The sequence below is a fragment of the Neopsephotus bourkii genome, unplaced genomic scaffold (genome assembly GCF_033783945.1).
Source record: "Neopsephotus bourkii isolate Nb327-2 ecotype Australia unplaced genomic scaffold, CSIRO-AGI_Nbou_v1 NB_318, whole genome shotgun sequence".
NCBI classification, from domain to species: domain Eukaryota; kingdom Metazoa; phylum Chordata; class Aves; order Psittaciformes; family Psittacidae; genus Neopsephotus; species Neopsephotus bourkii.
The window spans coordinates 3,632,121-3,654,613 of record NW_026900826.1 but is presented as its reverse complement, the minus strand read 5'-3'; the positions used below and the strand labels follow the sequence as shown (position 1 = coordinate 3,654,613).

Here is a 22,493-nt window from a genome sequence, read left to right as displayed (position 1 = left end):
CATGTCTTGTCTTTACTGTGGTTTCCTAAAAGTTATGGGATACTTCGGTATTCTCTATGGAAAATTTCTGAAACCTAAATCTTGGTATTCTGTATCACTAAAAATACAACTAGGCTCTGGTTTCTAGTATGTTAGACTACAGAATTACTTTAATGTAATCACATTTATATATATTTCAGTGCTTATTTTTCTAATAAGGCAATTAAAAGCTTATTGTTTGAAAACTCTGTAACAGATGATTGTTTTGGTCCCTTGCACTGAGTGAAGGTGATATCTGGCAATTAGCTTGGCATATAGAAGCTTGCATTGCTAAAGACTATTGGCCTGAATGTGGCAATGTTTTCAAGAAATCAAGATGCTGCAAAAAGTCCAACTAATTTTATGCTCAGATTGACTCAGGTGCTGATCTTTGTGCATCTTGAAGATCCGTGTGGTATATTTACACAATTAGCTGAGTTGCCAAGGTCGTAGTAACCTTCCGTACTCTGCATCTCTAACTAAGGAGAAAAATGTCTGAAGTACCGTTGTTCAGATACTGTGCTGGGGCAGTGCAAAGGCTGCGTGAACACTGGCATCAGTAACCCAAAGTAACTTACCTCAATCTCTGCATGGGGAGTGGAATCAATCTTCAGGCAAAGAGAAACTTTTTAAATATAGGCTTAATGGCCAAATCTCTTTCTAATTAGAGCTGAAGCACATGTAGTTGCACAAACCTGTGCCCAGAGAAGCTTCACATTTAATGGCTGTGCTCACAGAACATGACCATGCTCTTCAGGAAGGAGGCCAGATTGCAGTAGCTTGTTCGTTTGATGACTGGAGAGCTTTCTGAAGGCTAGATTGGAGGAGCATGCAAGTGGGATAAATGTTTCTGTTAATTTAAAGTGGTGTTGGGTGGTTTGATTATTTATTCCTGCTGCAGTACAAGTGAGCCACCCTCTTTCTAGATTCACAGATTTGGCTTCCCAATTTCTGGCATTTCTAGATCCAGAGTAACTTGAAATCTGAAAATTTACATGCATATTCAAATAATTCCTTCCCACTAAATACTATCTTGAAAATGTTTCTGGAGTACAAGCAGAGAGGCAGGCATACCCTTGAGCTCAACTGATGTACTTGAAAAAGTAGTAGTTTAGGGACAGGTGATGGAATTGTCAGTGTCATTCTCAGGCAGTACATCTTTGTTACAGTGAGGATGCTGCTTGATCCATGTTCGTAGTAAATACCGTCTGTATTTATAGGAGGCACTGAAGTCTGTTCACTTACTGCTTTGGAAAATACTAACAAAGCCTCCACTGATTTCACAGGATCACAGAATGGTTTGGGTGGAAGGGACCTTAAAGATATCTGATACCAACCTTCCTCCTATGGGCAGGGACACCTTCCATTCAGATGGATGTTTATTTGACTTTGGTTTAAAATGGGAAGATGAAGTACTTCTTGTTTCTGACTTTGTCTAAATTTAATAACAGATTTCAGTTGGGTTTAACATTTTTTTACCTTACTGCAGAATAGTGGTGTAGCTCCTGTTAAAGAGGACTATGGTTGGATGATGTAACTTCCCTTGACAGTATTATGGAATAATCAAGTAACTGTCATTGACATCTCCACAGATACTAGATTCAACCTCTGCTGGTACTTCTGCGTTAGCATGGTAGGGTTGTTTCCTTACTGGGTTTGAGTCAAAAAACAACTCTTTGTCTTCCTTGAGTAACAGGATTTTGATTAAATGCATGGCATTGAATTATATGGCTGTAATTACAAGGATGCTTAAATGCAAGAATGGGAACTGGATTCTACTGACCTTCAGGTCTGTTTGCAGGTGTTTTTTTTACTGTTGAGAAAAATTTGGCTGATGCATTGGACGGAAAATACGTATGTGATGTTCTAGAGACAACTGAAATCTTCCTAGTGTAGGCACAGATAGATTGAGGCAAGTTTTTTGTGTGGAAATTTCATTATGTAGGTTTTGTCTTTCTGTAAGGCGAGAAAAAAACTGTAAGTAAATCGCAAATATTGTTGGGAGAATATGTGCATGGAACAGGATTTAATCCCTTCTTATATATCTCTTGCATGACATTTCAGAGTTCCTAACTGATAACTGTTCAGTCAGTGCCAGCTGAAACCAGCCCAGTTTGTTTTCTGCAGCTAAAAGTTACAGGTCTAATCCTTGTAGTGTGAGAATAGGAGGGTAAGTGGAGGATTTTAGACTATGAATTTCTCAGTTAGCTTTGTCTGTCTTTCCAGTGATTAGTTACACCGATAGTCCATGGTGAATATACAAATGCTTTTCTGAAGGAGTGGATAGGCCCATCCACCGTGCCATATAAATTATCTCGTGTTCTTCATATTACCACTACGTGTTGTTTCTGTGCCTGCAGTGAATTTCCTTTCTTGTTTGGCCAACAGAGAATCCACTGCTCACTTGTGGTACAGTGTAACAGCAGAGTAGGAAGTCCTACTTTGGAGAATTTTTCTGCCCCAGTTGAACAGATTATGGATGTAATAATAGAACATAGATGGAAAAGATCGATGCTTTGTAGTCACTTCTGAAAAAGATTACATAAACTCAATTCATAGAATTGTTTTCTTCCTCTTTCAGTTTGGGGTTGGTTTTTTTTTTGATTGGCTTCAAATTCAGTATAAATTCTTCATGTGAACTGTGTCAGCTACATGAGCTGTACGTTGACAGCTGGAATACCCTGGGATATATGCTCTGAAATCAAATGTCATAAATGCTCTTTTTGAAAAGATGCTGTGCAAGACACAGGATGAATCTTGCCAGCAGCTGTTTGATGCAGAATATGCATCTTAAAGTAATAATTAGGTAGTCAGTCTAAACGCATTACAAACAGGTTGTTTCTTGGCAACTTTCAGTGCCCCCAATTCCTGTCCTTAATGGCAGATTAGAAATCCTGGTTTATGCAAATTGTGTCAAATCATAGCATATTTTGGACTCAGATATCTATTTTTTGCTGGGGCATATAATTACATTTGGCTCCTGAGCTCCAGCTGTGAATGGCTGATACAGTAATCCACAGCCCAAGCAAACTCCTGAAGCGAGACTTTGAATCTAGAATAGATACAGTGAAAAAAGGGTATTGAATACTGGGTGTGAAACAGAAAACAGAGCAGAGGTTCCTGTCCCTTGTGAAACAAAACAGATTCATGGTTCATACATCCAGATTCTTAGATGAAGTCTGTTAAAGGGGAGTGATTACACTGTTAAATGAACCCCAAATCACTTTTGTGTTACACAGGAAAGATGAGTGGCAGCTTTAGGATATATCTCTCTTTTGACATAGCACTTGTGTGAAGAGCAGCTGTGCAGACTTCTTAGCCAAAAACCCCACTGCTTACCTGGACAGCAACTCACAGGAATCCAGTCTGGACTCTTTGTAGGAATGAAAGGAAAAGCCAAAAGCAGTTTGGTGGAGTGTGGCAAAAGTCACTGTTTGGAATTTGTCTGTATGTTGGACCACTTGTACTGGTAGGAGGCATTCCCATGGGGAAGAAGGAAAATACAGAAAGGTAGTATAGCTTCAGTTCTGCTGTCAAAAGAACTCTTGTTGTATTGTGAGCTATAAAAAACACCCGCTAATGATTTATAAAGCAATGAGGTGCCACTTTAAGACCTAGGCAGGACATGGATTATGCTTTTCCTTCCCTTTTGACACAGACATTAAAATTTCCAGAGATACGTGCTGTCACTTCGTGGTGTGAACTGGACTTGCTTTTTGACAAAACTCTTTTGGGCCCAGTTCTCTTCAGTGCTTTCAGTAGTGGTGTCAATATAAAGAAGCACTCAATCTGGAAAAGATGGTAAACAATTGCAAGGATGGAAGCAGGATCAGAGGGAGAACGCAAGAAATGGAAAATGTGGCGCTTGGGCAATATACATGCAGAAACCCACGATGTGACTAAGGGGTAGGAGGAAGGATGTCAGCGGGGCTCAGGGAGGCTGCAGCAGGCTGTAACCCAGCAGGCTGATGGTGTGCAGGAGGCTCCCCTCCCAGAGGGTTAGAGGAGAGCGCAGGGCTATCCCCGGCTGCAGGGCGGGTTGGGGACCGCAACTCGAGCAGCGCTGGCTGGGAAGCAACAAACCCGAAACGCTGGTGCAGGACCGAGCGGCAGCTGCTCGCTCTGGACAGGCAGGCCGGGGATGCCGCTTCCTGCCCTGGGCGGGAGGAGGCGCGGGCCGGGCCGGGGGCAGCCGGGCGGGTGTCCCGCTGCCAGGGCCCGGCAGCGCGGAGCGCAGCGGTCACGGCCGGGCCCCCGCCGGTGGGAGGCACCGCCCGCCCGCCCGCGCCGCTCCCACAATGCACAGAGCGGCGGCCGCCCCGCAGGTAGCAACATGGCGCGGCGCGCCCGGGCCGCCGCCTGAGCATCCTCCCTCTCGCCTCCTTTCATCCCTCCCTCCCGCCGCCGCCCTCCGCCTCCCGCCGCCGGGCTGCCGCAGAGGGGCCGCCCGCCCGCGCCCTGCGCCATGGCAGCCTCCGAGCTCTACACGAAGGTAGGGCGGCGGCGGCGGGGCCGGGGGCTGCGCGGGGCGGGCGAGGGGGAGCGCGGCCCGGGCGGGCATCACCGCGCCGAGCGGGGCCAGGCAGGGGCCGGCGCTGCCAGCTGCGGCCCCGGCAGACGCCCCTGCGGGACCCGGCGCCTCTTCCCAGGATGGAGCCGCATCCCGCCGGCGGTGCGTGCCCGGCCCGGTGAGTCAGGGCCCCGCTGCTCCCGGGCCGGGCGTGGGGAGGCTGCGGCGGTGTGTGCCCGCAGAGCAGCGCAGGGGAACGGCCATGCTGCTCGCCCCGGCCTGGGCAGCGGGGACGTGCCGGGAGCGGGCGGGTCAGCCTTCTCCGTAGGGATGCGCCGCTCCTTGCAGCGCCTCCGGTTGGAATGGCCATTCCATTCCACGCGGGTCTGCGCTGTTCGGCTGTCTCCTTCAGAAACACCGCCCTGCTCCCTGCAGAGAAACCACTTCTACAGCATAGGCGCTTTGATATTAAACTAACCTTTTCGGTGACACTGCACCTTTAGATTGTATTTATTCTCTTGGCAGTCGTTCAGAAGCCCTACAGTCAGCAGTGATGCTGTGTGTGACCCTCATATGCGTTTCAAACAGGCATTTTCCTAATCTTGTGTTAGTTTCCTAATCTTGTGTTAGTATCTCATCAGCTTCCACCTGGAAGTAGTTACTGCCCTGAACATCCTGATGATGGCCAAGCCTGCAGATCGATAGCTGTGGAAGTGATGGTTTTCTCCGCTAACAATGCATTGTCTTCATCGCTCTGCCTTGATCTGGTGTAAAAAACTGGCAAAAAAGGACAGAGCTCAGTTTCTAAGGGAGGAAGAGTTGACTGGGATCACCAGAATTGAGCACCACAGCGCAGCAAACTTCAAATAGTTCTGTCAGAAAGCTTGCACAAAGTGTGCTTCATCGAAAGCCATGCCATGCCATGCCATGCCATCTAGGTGCTTGAGCCGCTGCATGAAATACTCCAGCATTATCCCCTGTCTAGCTCTTTGTGTGAGGGGCGGAAAGGAAACAGGCTTTTTGTTTTGGCATGAATAGGTTACCTTGTTTACATTGGATGCAGCGGACAACACATTGACTGTGTATCAGTGCAAATCAAACCAGAGAGTCACTTCATTAGGCTTGACCACATCTGAATAGTGTATTTGTGTAGGAGAGATTGAATGTGAGGAAGTGAGGTGCATGCCTGCACCACCAGAGTGCTAATGCATTAGTGCATATGAGGCATCTTAGTGCCTTGTGTCTGACAGAGGAGCAGCTCTGTCGTTGTTGCAAAACAGGATGAAAATTACCATTCTGGTTAAGAGAGCAATGGTGCTGCAGAGTTGTTCCCAGGTGCTCAGTAGACCTCTACGTGAGGAGTTTCATAGAATCATAGAATAGTTAGGGTTGGAAAGGACCTTAAGATCATCTAGTTCCACCCCCCCTGCTATGGGTAGGGACTTTGGAAAGGTATTCTTGATTTGTCTCTCTCTGTGGAGGTTCTTATGGAATTAGGATGTCTCATAAGGAGTTGATCAGAAATACTTACATTTTTAATTTCCAACCTTGCCAGACCTTGAATTCGTTTCCTTGACTGGTTAAATCCTTAGGTCAGGAGGTGCCCCAGGAATATGCGTGTCCCATTGTCTTGGGACTGTGTAACAGTAGACAGCTCAGGACCCCTTGTAGTTCCCAAGGAAGTCATGGCTCTGCATTGGGTGCTGGGATAGGAGAGCTGCAGAGCATTCAAGAGAAATTGTCTCTGCTGTGTTCTTCCCCAGGTAAAGGCAGCATGCTGGTTAAATCACGTTCAGTATCTTAGTTAAGTAACATAAATAATGGATGTAAGGTCATAGCATGCAGAGGTAAAAAGAGCAAAAGCAAAGTGAGACAAGCACAGGCATGATCCTCCAGTAGGGACTTGCTGGGTGACCAAGGCCAGTGAGATTGCTTCTGTGCTTCACACCAGAGGCAGTTCCTGTCCTCTTCAGGGCCATATGTAGGCACAGAAAGAGCGACTTCACATCTCTTCTCTATTGGCAGGCAGAGTCAGGATTGTCATTCAGGACAGCTGCTTAAAGCACCAGAGCTTCCAGTATGGCACTGACACTTAACGTATGGTGTTGGCATAGAACATGCTGGCAAGCAAGGTAGGGTATATCATTGCTGGCTGGCTAAGTGCATGTGTCCCCCCTGGAGCAAAGAGCCTGGCAGCTCTCTTAACTGGAAACCCATGTCCCAGCTCGCCTGAGTTGCTCAGGTAGCTGTGTTCGTGTGAGTTACTTGAAAACAGTTGGCAGGATTACGTCAATGACTGGATGGCCAGTGTCGCAAGGAGGTTGTCAGCATCTCTGCAGATGTTGTCTCAGAACAGGAGACACAGACCTTGTATTTCCAGCTGTTGTTTGTGGAAGTGGGGCTCTCTGCTATATGCTTCAGTGTGTCCAGTTTTGCTAACATGCACTGTTGAGCCTTCTAATCTGGTTCCTTTGCACAGCAGTGTAAAAATAGCACCCATTGTCCCAACCGTGTGCCACCTTGAAATAGTGTAAAGGAACTCTTATTTTCCCAAGCTAAACTCTGTTTTGTTAGGAACTAGCAATGCACATTTTTGAGTCACTCCTGTGAAAATCCTGTTCCTTTGATTCATCCAGGTGTATGTCTAAACTCAGTGACCTCATTGTGTAGGCAGACTCTTTGTTGTGTATGGTTATGGTTAATCTGGAAATTTGGATTTAAGTTAAAGGACTGGCCCTGGCACACTCACAAGATAGTTATGACCAATGGGCCCAAACCATGCCTGACTTTGTATCTGTGATACTGCGGGTACAGACCCTGCTTGAAGGCATTAGCTTCAGTTGTGGGATGCAGCAGTTTAAAACTGCTCCATGGGTTATATCCTGGGCATTCCTATCTAAAATATTATGCCTGTGAGCTCTCTTTAACTTGTCCCATTGGGCATCTATCACTGGCAGGTTGGTGGTTCTGCTGTAAGATCATTTCTGAAAGCTTTGGTTCTTTGACTTTGGAAGCAAACTCAGGAGAATCTCTCTGTGTTTCCTGCATCACCATAGCCCTGCTGAGTTGCAATCAGATGTAGCTGATCAGCATTTCAGTAACTGTTGACCTACTTGTACTGATCCATAAAAATTGATAGGGACAATCTAGGCCATGTGTCGGTTCCTGTTAGATGTAATCTGCTTTCCTTGGAAATTAAGAACAAGTGAGAATGCTTTGCCTAGACATGGAGCTCATCTGAGTTCTCCACACTGGCTGAACTGCTGTGTGTTGCGTTACACATCTTTGTGAGCTTTAGGTGTGTAAAACCAAGCCCCAGCACCTGTACATGAAAATGAGCAAATCAGATCAGATCACTGTGTTTATGTCACCTCTTTTAAAGTCAGAGTGAAGAGTTGACATTCAGTCATTTTTGTCCTCCGTCTCTATCCTTTTCTGCCTGTGTTTGAGTTGTTTCTGTTTCAAGCCGTGCTTTCCTAGAGCATGCTGCTTTGCCCTCCTGGGATTTCTGTTTCACTTTTGTATGGCTGTGCACAGCACACTTGTTTATTTATCTGTGCAGTCAGACATTCATTTATTTTCATTCTTGCTGCTACCAATATGTTCCTCCTATTCCAGTATCTTTGAGATTAGGGGCAGCAGGCTCCAGCCAGCTCACTCCTAATTTAGGGCCTAAGCCAATTTCGGTTAAAGTGAGTGGCAATATTCCTTTGAACACAGAGCAATCAGGAAACTTTCACTGGTGAGCCTGATCTGGGCAAGCTGAACTCGGTACCTGACCTTCAGTCCTGCTGCCCTGTCCTTGAAATGGTTCAGTTTGAGGTTTATGAGCAGTAAATTAAGTTAGGGAAGTGGCAGAGGGAACTGCATAGAACAAAACACTGCTTGCAGACTCCCAGTGTCCCAGGGAGCTCTTTCTTGCTTTCCTGGGGCTGTCTGCAGGCAGCTGCTTCTGTGTGCAGTGTTACGAGACTTGGTCCCCAATTCAGTTGTGCCAGGTCCTTTACAAGCAAAGATGGCAAAAGGCAGATTTTGACCAGGTTATGGCTCTTCTTGGGTATGTCAGTGGTACATAGGGAGGGAAATACAGCAAAAAAACAGGCTGAGCATGAGAGAGAATACAACTATTGCCAAATTTCTGCGCTTATTAATGGGCTTTTTTGGTGTGTTAAAACCCCCTGCCTTAATGATATAGTCTTGTATATTGCAATTCAAACTATTGCATGTGACATAAGTGTTTACTGAACATTAAATGGTAACCACTTGTCTCAGTAGGTCATTGCTTTGTTCTTCCAGAGCCATGCTGCCCTGTAATGCAGAAATGGGTGCCACTCATCTCCATGCGTGACTTGGGCATCCTGCTCTTACCTCTGAGTTGGACCCATGTGGTTTAGAGCAGAAAGGCTGTTGGAGAAATCAGATGTTTACTGTCAATTTCACATGAAAATGACAGAGGTGTCATTTACAGTGTATTTTTTTAACTGTATCTCTGTCTCTTCTAAAAAATACAGCAGAAGAGGGGATATTTCAGTTGCTTTTCTGCTTCAGGGGCCTGCTGTGCCACTAGAGCAAACCTGATGGCAACTCTGTGGCAGCTCCCAACTTTGCACCAACTCTATTCCTATTGCCTTTAAAGTGGAGATGCTGAGGATGTAATTACCTAACAATACTTGGTTTGCCTTAACCTGGACATTTTATTATGCTTTTGTAAGAAGTTTCCTGTAGTTGAATGCCAGCCAGAGCAGCCCAAGAAGCTGGAAAGCCTCTTGGCTTTCTAACAGCAGCTTTGTGACGTGTCAGCGATCCAGCCTTCTTGTTAAAAGAAAGTGTGAGCCTTGGGAAACAAGAGGAGCAATGGCTTGAGTCAGAGCCCAGCCTGCACCAGAGCTGTTCCCCTGGGTGCTGAGCGTGACCGCAAGGGGAAATGAAACCACCCTGGGCAGGACGGTGGGGCCTGAGAGATAGCAAGCTGTTTGTGAAAGCTGCTCGCAGCACACAGATAGTGTTTGGGAGGGTGTTTTGGGGAGGCCTACTCAAACACTGAGAGTGTAGCACTGTTGGGAGCCACTTTTGGGGACAGGAGGTCAGCGCTTCATATTCAAAAATGTATTTTTTTAATCTTATTTTTTGCTGTAGACCTCATCTTTAAAGTTGTGTGAATTCTTTGTTATATGAAAAATAATTTTGAAGGTCCTATTTATAATAATCGGTCTTATTTTTCTCTTAATTTGGGTATCATGTTAAAACATTTACCTAATAATATTAGTGGATTGTGTGAGAATCTCCCACAAACTGTCATCGGCAATCCTTGTAGAATAATAGTGTCTGTATGCTGAGCTGCCACTGGTTATTTACAGTCTGTTTCTACTGCAGTGATTTTATAGCGTGTGCCAGATGGCTTAGGTAATGGATTACTATTAGTTTTTAGAGAAATAAATGAAGAGATAAAGTGCTGTCAAGCTCCTGCTGTGTCAGGAAATGCCTGCAATGACCACTGTTATCTTCTGGTGAGCCACAAGAGCTCCAGGTTGAGTTGGAAGGGACCAAGCAAGCGGCTGGTCAGGCAGATGCATGGGGCTCCTCATGAGGCCTTGCAGAGTTTAATCTTTTCCACTTGTTCTAATAACAAAGCAATTTGTCTTGCTCTTTAATGAGACTCATTGTTTAACCTTTGTAGGACTAAAGAAAGCATTTTTGTTATTGAGATTTGCTCATTGAACCAGTTGAATTGGAGGAAGTCACGTAACCGTCCAGTATCACAAGGTTTCACTGTTTCTGGATGGTCTATTTTTAATAGGATTTAAAAAAAGCAAGAAGTGATAGGTTAATTGTAAATGGTGCTTCTGCTGTGAGGGAAAAGTAGTGCTCAGCTGGCAAGTCTGCTGTCCTGTGGGTACCAGTGGGATGGTGCCTGGATTTCTGGCAAGTCAGAACAGCGTCTGCAGCTGACCTCAGAGGAACCAACAACTTGGGGTGTCCTACAGGGACATCGAATTTGGATTTCATTACTTGAAAACCCAAAGCATACATTAAACAAATACCTGACTATTTGAAGCATTGCTTGTATTACTGGAGTCTGTGATGCATGCATGTATATATGAGCATACATACAGATGTTGCTGGTTTGAAAAGCATCTTGTCTAGTGGGAAGTAATGGACTCAGTTTCACTTCGAGCTGTAAAAGCAGCAGGAGCTCCTCTGATACAGTGGGTTTTATGCCTTTTGATTAAAGGCAGCTTAGCTTGGTTTGCCTGTATGAAGTTAGGGATGAGCAGAGTCAGCTCTGCTTGGTTGGGCTTGATTTTGTACGCTTGAAGGCGCAGAGGTTAACTCTGATCCCATTTTGTGCTCGCTGTAGTGGAGCAGTGTTTACTACTGCCTGTATCGTGCTGGACTCTGGTAGTGAGTATTTGTACAGTTGGGCCTGAGGCCAAGAAATGCTGTTTTGCCAAGGCTATTGTTCCGGCTACTCCATCAGCAAGCTACTCGAATGAGTTGCAGCAGCTTGCTCGCCTTCTGCTTGTCTTCTCTGCTGCTGAAATAGCAAGGAAGAACTCTCTATTTACCCTTAATAATAGGTGGTTCTTGTTGCAGAAAATATGGTGTTAGGGTGAGACTAAAGCTGTGGTTCTTGGAAATCTTCATCATGTCTGTGACTTTGACTTTTTCCTCAAACTATGTCTTTCTGCTGAAGCTATTTTCACAGACCAGAACCCCATTCCTGATGCACCACAACAGAGGCCTGTGTTTGTTTTGGGATGATGATGCTCCTAAGACATTGATTAGTTTAAATTAGTACCAAAACTTTTAAGTAGAAATGCATTAGGCATGAAATTAAATCTGTTATCTAAATGGCCTGGGAGATAGAGAAAATTCAAACCATGTTGAATTCAAAGGCTCTTTGTACAGTAAGTTTTTCCTTTTGTTGGCTTTGCTTTTGAGCTGCATCCAGGATGGAGTGTTGTATGATTGGGTTGCTAAGGCCTTGTCTACCAACACTAATAGCAAGGCTTTTAGTGACTTCCTGGCAGAGAACAGCACTTTCATGTCGGTGCCAGTCCATGCTCTATGCCACTCTTAGGACTGCATCATTTCCTCCTGTTCTCCGTGTTGCTTGGCTTTGCTTAACCCTGGTTTGCTTAAGCCTGATACTGCAAAAATTTATCCTTATTCCGTGTGAGTAATCACATTGCTTAATTCATGCTTTGAAATCAAGCATTTAAATCTGAAAGATTGGGCCTTTTATTCTTGATTTCCTCATTGCAGGGCATGACTGCTGTTGTATACCTGTTCAGAGTAATTTGTACAGGAAAACAAAACATATCCTAGGGATGTCGTCTTGTCGAATTCTTTGTGTTAAGCTCTGTGTATGCAGTGTTGCAGTAGGTTGGTCACTTCAAACCCAATTTTAATGTTTAATAGCAAGAGTATATTCAGGAGTAGCTTCTGCTTTCAGGACGTTCACCATCTTGGGGACATAGTGGTTCCACTCATTTTAGCATAGCCCACTGTCTCAGCGTGCTACAGGCAGCAGCCTGATGTGAAATACTATGTGAGATGGATAACCTGAACTGCCCAGCACTGCACACATGTGAAAAGCACCAGAGATACAGAGCTGATAATCTTGGTGGTTTGGGATCTTCCTGTTCCTGGCCATCGGGGTCACAACCCCCATCTTTTCTGTCACAATACAGCTGCTTTGCTGCCTGCTCTCAGTTAATCACAGTATCTAGTTTTATTTGTATGTACCAGTGTATATACAAGTGTAAAAACAAATCAGTGCTGGCTAAAAGATTTGTTGGGTTTTTTGGGTTTCTTCTGCTTGTTTGTTTTTAAAAGAATACTGAGTACTTGGTGTGATTACATTAGGGGAGTGCTGCTCTTGCTGAATTCTAGGCATTAGGTGGCTGGAAAGTCAGCACAGGAAACATTAGGCAATCCTAATAAAGTTTCACTCTTACTGTATGTCTGTGGCTTGCACATATTGATCCAACTTTTAATGTATTAGCGAATTTTAATGCAAATTCTGAAGAAGGTGAAAATGGATTACTTATAAAAATATATACATATAAATATAAATATGAAATATATATTATAAATGTATATAAATTTATATATAATATATATAATATAATGTAAAATTACTTATAAATAAGAGCAGAGATCTTGTGTCTTTACACCATCTGTTCTCCTTAGTGACATGGATTTAATTTCTTTGGCCTGTTAATCAGGGACAATAGTGAGAATTGTCACAGATCTTTCCCTGAATACTAATGGTGTGCAGGTACTGAAGGCTGGGGTAAAGCTTCTTAAAATGTTAAGGGAGAAGAAGGTACAAACCCTAACATCAAATAAGTACGAGTGAGGAGTCACCATGCTGTGAAACGTTCTGAGGGAGCAGCATGAAGATAACACTGGAGGAGAAGCAGTCAGGGATGCAGAGTGCAGCTGTGCCTGAAGGGTTCTCTTTGAGCCTGTTACCTCCCTGCTGCTTGGGAAAAGTTGTGGTTATTTTATGAATATCTTGAAAGCTGTTGCATTTCCCTCATTGCTCACTGAGTCTTCATTTCTGCCTCTTAACATCACTTCAGGTGTGGCTGTAGGTAGGGCTGTAAGGGTAATTCATATAGGATAAAAAGTGCCACTGGTAATTAGCAGAAGTGGCTTGTTGAATATATTTAGCTCTTAGGAGACAGTAGGATGGTTAAGAGCAGACTCTTCCAGGCTACTTAAATACACTGTGGTCTGATGAGAGCCCTCACTTTACAATCAAATGTAAAGACTAAAGCAACATTGCTTTGAAGAGCTCTCATTCTGTCTTTGTAGTAGATAAGACGGGGGGGGGGGGGGGGGCCAGGAATAATATAATGTGTGACTTCTTGTGTCAAGTTTCCCAAGATTGCTGTATGGTTAGATGTAAACTGCATGTTTCTCTCCTATATTCTCCTAAATATAGGAGAACAGAGTCTTCTCATCTGAGTGACTTTCATACCCATATGGTCTCTTTTTTGTAAATGGATATGAAAACCCATGAAGTCTTGCTGCAGTTTACTGACGTTGGCTTTGAGTTGTTCCGTTTGATTATCACAAGACAAGAGTTTTGCAATTACTTTGTGATTTACAGGAGGATGCTGTTGCTCTTTGTAGCACAAGAGTATAAAAATACTATGAGTTGGTCTAACAATGCAGGAATTCATTGCCCCAACATGGCTTGTCACACGTTACTCTCTGCAGACTCCATGGGTTATTCATAAGTATCTTTAAAGCAGATGACCTCAGTTGTTTTGCTGAGGAAGCCAGACAGATTCCCAAGTTGCCTGATGAGTTAGTGTACACCAATATAAGAAATATGGAAGTATTTTCCATGGAGATTGAGCCCATTTTGCCTGGAAACGAAACACCAACTGCCTCTGAAAGTGCCGAAAATCTGTGTTACAAGAGATACGGGATGGAAATAGATGGTTTAGACTGTATGTACGTGAAAGTAAGTGAAATGTTTGTTTTTTCTTGGGTTTAAGATAGGTGAAGGGTATACAGCCAAGCATATTATAGTTTATTAGTACAATGGTTTATTAAGGTTTAAAGTAAGTAGAGTTTTGACTTATGATCTGGAATACACAAGGAAGACTTTTTCAGACGTGCCAGACAATAATGTCATTGTTTAGGACATTGTCTCCCTTAGAGAAATCTTACATGAGGAGAAGCATTTGCAGAACTTGTTAGAATTTGATGTCAGAGTGCTCTTTTCCTTGTGACAGTCTTATATATTGGAAATACAAAGACAATATAGGCATGTTGCAAACAATCAGAGATCTCTTCTTGTACAGAATAGAAGTGGGATAGTTTCTCTAGGGCTGAATGTAGAATATGATTTCCAGCTATTGTGAAAGGCATTAATTTCTCCTCCAAGACAGAGGTGTTTTCTGTAATTTCTCATGTTAATTGAGGTTAGAATTGCAGTGAGGAAATGGGCTGGGCCAGGCAGCACTCGGGAGCTGGTGGTGCTGCTGCTCGCAGCCCTGTTGTGACTCCTGAGCATGCATTTACATCCCTTTGGTGATGTATGGGATCAGGGCTGAGGGTTGCAGGGGAAGAAGTGCAGCTGCTCTCGCTGGGGAGTTCCGGAGAGCAGCATTGGCCTTAACCCTAGTTCTGCTTTCACAGCTTCCCCTGGCTCTTGTGGAGGCTCTGTGGGAGGTTTAACTGCTGGCTGGTTTGAAGTTGGAGCTTGCAGGCTCGCTCACAGCAGGTCATTCTGGTTTCCTCGTGTGGGGACTTTCTGTTATTTCCCATGAAAGCATGGTGGGAATAAATATAACCTCATTAGATGTGCTTCACTCATGTCAGGTCGTCGTTATAACATGACAGAAAGGTGTCTGGTGTGGACTTGACAGTTACGTTCTGGGTTAGCTGAGTAAAACTAGTTTTGCCTGAATAACTCCAGCTCAGTCAGAAAAAGCCCTGTTTCAATGATAGAACCTCAAGCGGGTGTTTTACTTTAAGTGTGACTATGTTTTTGGGGGAGAGTGGGGTTAGGGTTAGGTAAAAACTAAAGAATGCTGTTTGGATTGGAGCTCAACTTTACAGAGAGATACTTGGAAAAGTACGTTCTTATCTACTATGAAAATTTATGCCAAATACCTTTCCTTTCATTTTTAACTTTTGAATTAAGCTTTCACAGTTAAGTCGTCAATGTTCCATGTGCCAGATGCTTTACAGATACCAGAAAATTTAGCTTTATTTCACCTCTGTGAGCCAGGTGATAGTTATGGCTCCATGACTTTTTCCTCAATAACTTCTTGTTTCAAACCCCAGTCCTGCAGCAGGGCACAGCGCAGTGCATCTGCCCGATCAATACAACCCTTTATTTCCCCTTCCTGCCGAAGCGAGTGCCAGATACACCAAATAGTCTCATGGCAGTGATGCAGATGGCTCCGCACTGAAGCAGGGACACCAAGACAAAAGACAGCGCTTCCTCTCTCTGCGTGTAGGAGCCCAGGATGGAGAGCCAGCTGCAGCCAGTGCTGTGAGCCCCTTCTGTCCTCGAGCAAAACTTGGGCTGTGCTGCGTGTTGTGAGAAACGAATCAGTTCCTCTGGCTTCTGTGGGCCAGGTTTCTGGAAGCGGTGGTGATTTGTAAGATCTTAAATCCACTCAAGAACATTTCATTGTGTGACATCAGCAAGTGAAAACATGAGGGTCCAGACTGAATTTGTACCAGTGGCCTGGAAATAATAGGTATTTCAGCATGTAGGTAATGATGGTGTGCAGTCTGTATTATGACTTGCATCATCTTAGTGTTAAAACAAAACCACTCTTTTTCATTTGCCCTCATGGTATTTGTTTTCTTGGATCTTGAATTCAGGAACCCATGATGTTAATCATGACATGTGGAATGGGGGGGTGTTGTGTATTCGGTAAGTATTGGCTTTTAAGAAGTTCTTAAATTGGAGTATATTTGTAATATACCCACAACATTCACTGTAAGCACACATGAAACCGTGTGTCCTTTCCCTAATATTCTTTTTTCAATATGTCTCATTGGCTTAATATTCAGGGAATGGCTGGAGTTGTTTCATTGGCCCTTAAATTTGTTGTGGCCACTCTTCTACAACTCTTGTAACATGTTTTTCAGGTTGCATGAATTAGGGGTTTTAAGGCAGACTTATAATTGTTTTTGAGATCACTAGCATGTAATTCAGTGCTGGCCTTCATTGTGGTGTTATGGCTCAAAATGCATTGCAGTGTATGCCTCTCTGTGTGGGCATGACCCCAAATGATGTTTTATGTGAGTAAGAATATTTCCCTGTCGCTCAGTCTGGCGTAGGTGTCACGCTTCTGCTTGATGTTTTCCCTGACCTTATTGTGGTTGTTCATCTGGTTTGTCTCAAGTAGCGACCAAAACATTGGTGGGTTTGATGTAGCTGTAATTGCCATCTTCCTGAAGATCTTTCAGAGTCACGTTCATTCATTTGACAGGTCTAGAAATCAAAACAGTTTCAACAGTATTGAAACAGTTGAAAATATTTTCTTAAACATTGATTTTTTTTGTTTGAATATCCATTTTTAAGCCTGGTTTACTTTAAATGAGTGTTTCTTCATCAGTGTACTGCACTGAATGGGAATGGCATACTGCAGCAAGTAAGTAGAGGGGTACTGGTGTTTCACCATGTTTTTAATGTGGGTTATTATGCTGCAGGTTTGCTGATCACTGGTGATGTGTGAGGAACCCTGCAGTCAGACAGGGCAGGTGGGGAGCTGCAGGAACAGTAGTGCAGGGCATCATCACTCCTTGTTGTCCTATATAAGCTCTAGGTAGTGGTGAGGGTGTAGGGATGCATGTAGCTGGACTTCCTGTTTAACAGCCTTGTCCAGGCCAGCATCTGCCCCAGTCCTTGTGTGGCGCCTTGTGAAACATGATTTATTTTTCAGTAATTGGCAGTACAGCCTTAGTTAAGCCCTGTCAGAAGCTTCATGTGGGCAACTTCGTGGTGTACCCAGCAGCACTGCATGTGACGTCCCATCCCTGTCCAGTGGCTTTCAATGGTGGGTCTTGCTGGCATCATCACAAGATGAGCGGTGATCACAGTGTACAAGGTGGTAACCGTGGCTGAAGGTGGAGAAGAGCCTGTGAAAGAGGGTCTGTGAAACATAACAGGAGCTGACAAATGCTGTTCCTGCGTGCAGCAGCTCATAGTGAAGTATTGTCTGGGTTAATAATGACTGAGTATAAACCAGATCTGTTTCCCTCAGTATGACATTCTGAAGAGGGCAAGTGCAATCAACATAGAATGTAGAAAGTTATGTTTTTAAATATGGAAATAATTCACAACTTTTAAACAGTTCATGTGTGTCAACTCCTTAAAAATGTGCCTTACAAAAATTGTATCAGCTACAACCTGGGAATATGACTGTTCTTTGAGAGATTTGATAGTTTAAGGTAAAACACTGAGTTTTCTGGCCTTGGTGTCAGACCCAGTGCATAGATTTGCAGGGTGATAATTTGCTCTGAATTGCAGTGGAAAGGTTGCTAGAATTGTGATATTTCAAGAAATTTTAAGAAGTCTAAATTTGGTTTGCTGACCAGGGTTGCCTGTAGCAGCAGCATGTGCACGTATCCTGTGTTGGGGATTTAGCTTTTCTTGTGTCGCTTGAAGCAAGGTGAAGTTTCAGGTAAACAGAAGTCAACAGACATTTTCCCAGTGGCTGAAGGTGTAAATCTTGCTGCAGTGATTCTTTGTGGCATGCCGATGGTTTCTGATTGTACCTTGTACAATAAAGGTGTGTGTGGCAAACAACGTGAAGTTGTTTTCATTTTACAAGGCACCAGGCCCTAAATGCAAGGAATTCCTTATAGAAATGCTTAAAAGAAAGAAGAAAAGGCACTTTGACTTACATCTGCAAACCCAATGCCAGTCGCATTGCAGGTTTGTGGTGGTGGTGTCTTGGGAGGAAGCTCAGAGTCACCACTGTCCCCTGGATGCTGTTTGGGAGCTTTGCATGTGGCTGGTCAGGGAATTCCCACAGGTCAGAACAACACGAGGCTTTTGATCTTCCTATTGCGTAAATGAGCTGTGTGAGGTTATTTTTCAGATAAAACATTAATAGAAATTGTCACATATATTTTCATGATGGAAATGTCTCTTTAGATTAACACTTTCTAAATGCCAGGCCTTAAACTGTACAAGAGGTATGAGGTATATAAATGGCTGTTGCTGAGCAACAAGAGAGAAAATATGCTCCATGCCCCAAAAATGCTGCTGCCTTTAAGAAAACTGATAGTTTTTGTTTTGATTCTTTTGGAAAGTTAATGATGCCATTTCCTTCAGGCCATAAGAAGGATTGAGATGGGTTCTGCAGCAGCCTGCTTGTCTTGGGAATGCTCTAATGTCCGATCCTGCCTGGTTACTTGGCGTAACCTTTATGAAAGGAGGGTAAAGTCTTGTCTTCCTTTTCAGAGTGCAGCCTCAGCAGCAGTTTGTTGGTATAAATGCAGTCCTTCCTTGAGACTGCCTGTGTATCACAGGGCAGATAGCAGAAATTTTAGTGGCTTCAGCAGTGAAAGAAATGGGACTTCCTCTCACCTTGTGTGTGAATGATCAGGATCTCTTTGTAGGTGATCCAGGTTGGTCAAGACCTGTGTTTGACCTGTTACTCACCTGGCCATGCATCTGCTTAGGGGGTTAATATGAAAGCTAAACTTTTCTGTTTCAAGTGTTCTCAGGCTCAGTATTATTATCCATGGTGATGGTGCTGTGAACAAGTACAGGGGAGAAGATAAAAGCTGAAAGGAAATAACTGTAATAGCATCAGATTATGCTTTCAGAGCAATCCCATCCGAGGAAATCACACAGCTCAGAAATCCTTTTCTAATGAATTTGCATTTTGCACAGATCAGTTCAACACTTCTGCAGTGAGAACATTTACAGCGTTGTGCTCTGTTTTGATATTGCACCTTGCTAGCACAGACACCTCTCTTTTTCCAGCCTAATAATGCGGCCTGCTCTCCCCAGGTGGCTGTGTTCAGTTAGCAACAGGTTCAACACTGAATGACTTCGGTCCAATTTGGCTTTGGCTTTCATCAGCTGTTGCTGTTCCACCAGCTCCTTCAGCTACTGCTGCCAGAACTGATGATATCTCTTTGATGGAGACATCACTGAGCTGGCTTATTCCTACTCAAACCTGAGGTCATTCTAGAGAGAGAGAAGGGCAGTGCCCCTTGTAAGGTGCTCATGGTTACGCTTGAAATACACTGGGTTTTGAGGCTGTCTGTAAATAAATCGCTGATCTTGCCTAAAGTGAATTCTCACACAGGTTCACTTGCATGGGCAGAGCTTGCTGAGAAACTGGGGACAGCTTTTTTTGAGTTGAAATTTTCCTTTTTAGGATGTAGATAATTTCATAAACTCTTTCAGCTCTTATCAGAAGAGCTGCCAAGCTGGGAAGATAGCTGGGTCTGCTTCTGCAGTGTTTGTGATTGTGCAAGGGAAGTAGAAAACTGTTTGACTGCTGGAGGGACAGCTGAGCCGCCTGCATTGCTAATTCTGTTCAGTCAGCAATGTCAATTAGTACTTCAAGAGGTTAATATCTCAGAAGAGAGGCTTTGTGAGTCATATGATCTTATTTGGTAGATAATTCTTATAGTCTGCTGATTTCTTCATGTGATCTGAGGCAAGAAATCATGAGGTATGACAGAATATTGCAGTTTTTGATTGTATTTTCTCATTATATAAAACTGTAGTAATACAGCCCGCTTTCTGACCCACCAGTAAAAAATGGAAGCTTCTCCCTCTGTTTCTGCTGTGACCTCTTTTAAAGAGTCACTAATAGTGTAGATACCACTAAGCCATTGCCTTTCAGCAGCCCTACTTGACCTTTGTTGAATAGGTATTCCATACTTTGTGTGATTTTGGAGGTGGTGGAGGTTTTTTTGTGTTAGCCTTCTGAGACTGGAAGAGAGTTTAGGGAAGAAACTGGGTTTGAAATAGTCCGGTCAATACTCAATTATTTGTTTTCCTTCTGAATCCCAGGCATATTTCATCTATGTGCTTACATTGTCATTCTAATGTAAAATAATCATTCAGTGCCTTTCCTTGAATAAATTGTACTGTTACATCCCCTGTCAGCAGTTTTATGCTGGTGGTTCAAATTTGCATTGAACTATTACAGAGGAAGGCATTCATTGATCAGAATCAGGCACAATTTCACTGAGGTTCATTTGATTCTTGCTGCAATTTTTATTGTTATTTCAGTGCTATAATTTTAGAATTTATTGTCATTTTTAGGCTAGAATTTCCTTCCCTTTTTAGAGGGCTGATTTGTAAATCAGTGTCTCTACAAGTTTATCATATTTTAGTATTAATGTAGTCCTAAACTTGATTTTATATACTAGTAAATAAAAAAGGATGAATGGACAATAGTAAGATAATTCCCAGGAAAGAGGCCCTTGGTTCTGTTTGCACCAGTGGTGGTGCTTTAATTTCTGCTGTAGGACTGGATCCCATTAAAGGCTAGCCAGCAATGAGATTTTACCACCAACTGATTATATAAAAGACTGAAAATCTTATGTTGCAAATCATTCTGCTAAATTAAGGAGGTGAGAACGTTGTGAAATGATTCAGTTCTTGTAAGAAGGAACATCTCTCTCTCCTCCTACCTCTTCGTTTTACCAGGTGTTTTCTTTGGCAGGGATTTAAGGCTAGGCAGTGAAAAGCTACAGTTTAGCGCTCATAGGATGACTTCAGTATCTGTGGGGTTATGTCATGTGGAAGGTTCAGCTGTCTATAGTAAACTGGGTTAGAACCCAGTTTCTATGGTGATCTGTTTTCTTCTTTCCCTTTCCCTTCTCTAGACAGGAGAAAATGTACAGTTTCAGCTGAATAAATTAAAGGTGCCTATTTCATGCTGGCATAGATCATGCAGTTAGAAACTGCTATGCAGCATTTGCTGCCTGAAGTTAACAGTATTTGTGTCTTAGAAGGCTGCTGCCTTTTTTACATCAGGAAACTTTTCTTTGTGTAGCCTAGAGGAAACCAGCCTGCTAACCTGTTTTGCCAGACAGTATTTAAATGCTTTCCTCTTTCAGATTATATTTACTTTACTTTCTGTTAATTCCTGTGATGAATGGGAAATGACATCCATCAGAAATGCTGAGGATGGGGAACTGCTGCTATAGCTGCAGTGGGGGTGGTAGACATTCAGTCTTCAGCCTGACACCGCAGCATCTTTGCTTTAAACTGGAAAACTTCCCCACTTTCTGGCAGGGTTTTGATTTTTTTTCAGGTGAAAGAGTTCTGTGAACAAGTACTTTGGGGTAAGTTTGAGATTTTATGGGGAATCCTTTGTTTAAAAAACAAGTGTAAAGGAAAGAAGACATTGGTCCTGAGCGCAATACGTGGCTTTAATGCTGCACCCCTATGGTCACGTCCTGGTTAATTTGGAATTATGCTGTAGTTTCTGTAGGTTTGTATTTGCATTGTCACATACATGTATTACCACACATCTTTATTTTAACCTGAACAAGGCTTTTAAGCCTGTGAGTTTTGGATACAGCAGGGCTGAAAACAAACACATAATCCAAGTGCCCAAGTCATGGCTTTCACTGCTAATTTCCCAGCTGCTCCACTGCCTGTCTGTTGGCCTCCATTGCTGTTATTATATACAGTGTTCTCTGTCAATGGCAAGAGCTCATACAGAAGAATTGTTTGGGGATCTTTAATTTTTCAGATAATTCATCAATATTCTTATCTTTTGGGGAGAGGGAGAAGGGTATGTAAATAATAAAGTAATAATGTACTTTTGTACCGGAAACAATAGCACATACATATGAAAATAATAACGGTTGATGGGGGGAAAAAACCCCAACACAGCCACATTCACTACAAAGAACAATTTCTTCTCTTTTTGTAAATTAGATTCTTAGGGCTGGCATAAACATCCAGTGAAGATGAAGAGAGACGAGGTGTGGGAGCACAGCATACACTGTGGTGGGAACAGTGAAAGTGGTTTTGAAACCAGTTTTTAATTCTTTATTTCATTACTTTTCTCCTTTCACTCAGAGGAGAGGATTGGTTTACAGCCATGGCATGTGCTTTTCAGGAGTTAGGAGCTTTCTAGACAAAGGCAGCAGCAGTGCTTTAAAGGCTGCAGAGTGTTAAGGGTAAAAGCCATTGATTTAGGCTGCTCTGAATTACGTGCTCTGTTCTTGAGAAACATCCTGGGTATGGGAAGCAAATTGCTTTGTCAGGTTTGAAGGCTGCGCCTTCCTGGCAGCCTCCACGAAGGCAGGGTGCGTATCCCTCTCCTGGACCAGGGGCTGGGGCTCCTCCAGTCTTGCTCATCAACCCGTTGTGTCTGCTGAACACACTTTATCATTTCCTGTGTTGCGAGAAGGTGGCAATGTAAAGTTTGGTCTTTCAAAGGATCCCAAGTAGAAACAAGAAGTTTGCCATTTTAAGTAGAGGGAA

At 43.4% G+C, this 22,493-nt stretch overlaps 1 protein-coding gene across 1 annotated transcript in view; it reads left to right on the top strand.

Annotated features, from left to right (window-relative positions):
- The first annotated feature begins 4,303 nt into the window (after positions 1–4,303).
- The window catches only part of MYO5A (myosin VA), a 101,721-nt gene continuing 83,531 nt past the window's right edge, over positions 4,304–22,493 (top strand). The window contains exon 1 of the mRNA XM_061347424.1: positions 4,304–4,510. Coding sequence (XP_061203408.1) covers positions 4,484–4,510 — 27 coding nt within the window. The 5' untranslated portion in view covers positions 4,304–4,483. The remainder of the gene's footprint in view (positions 4,511–22,493) is intronic.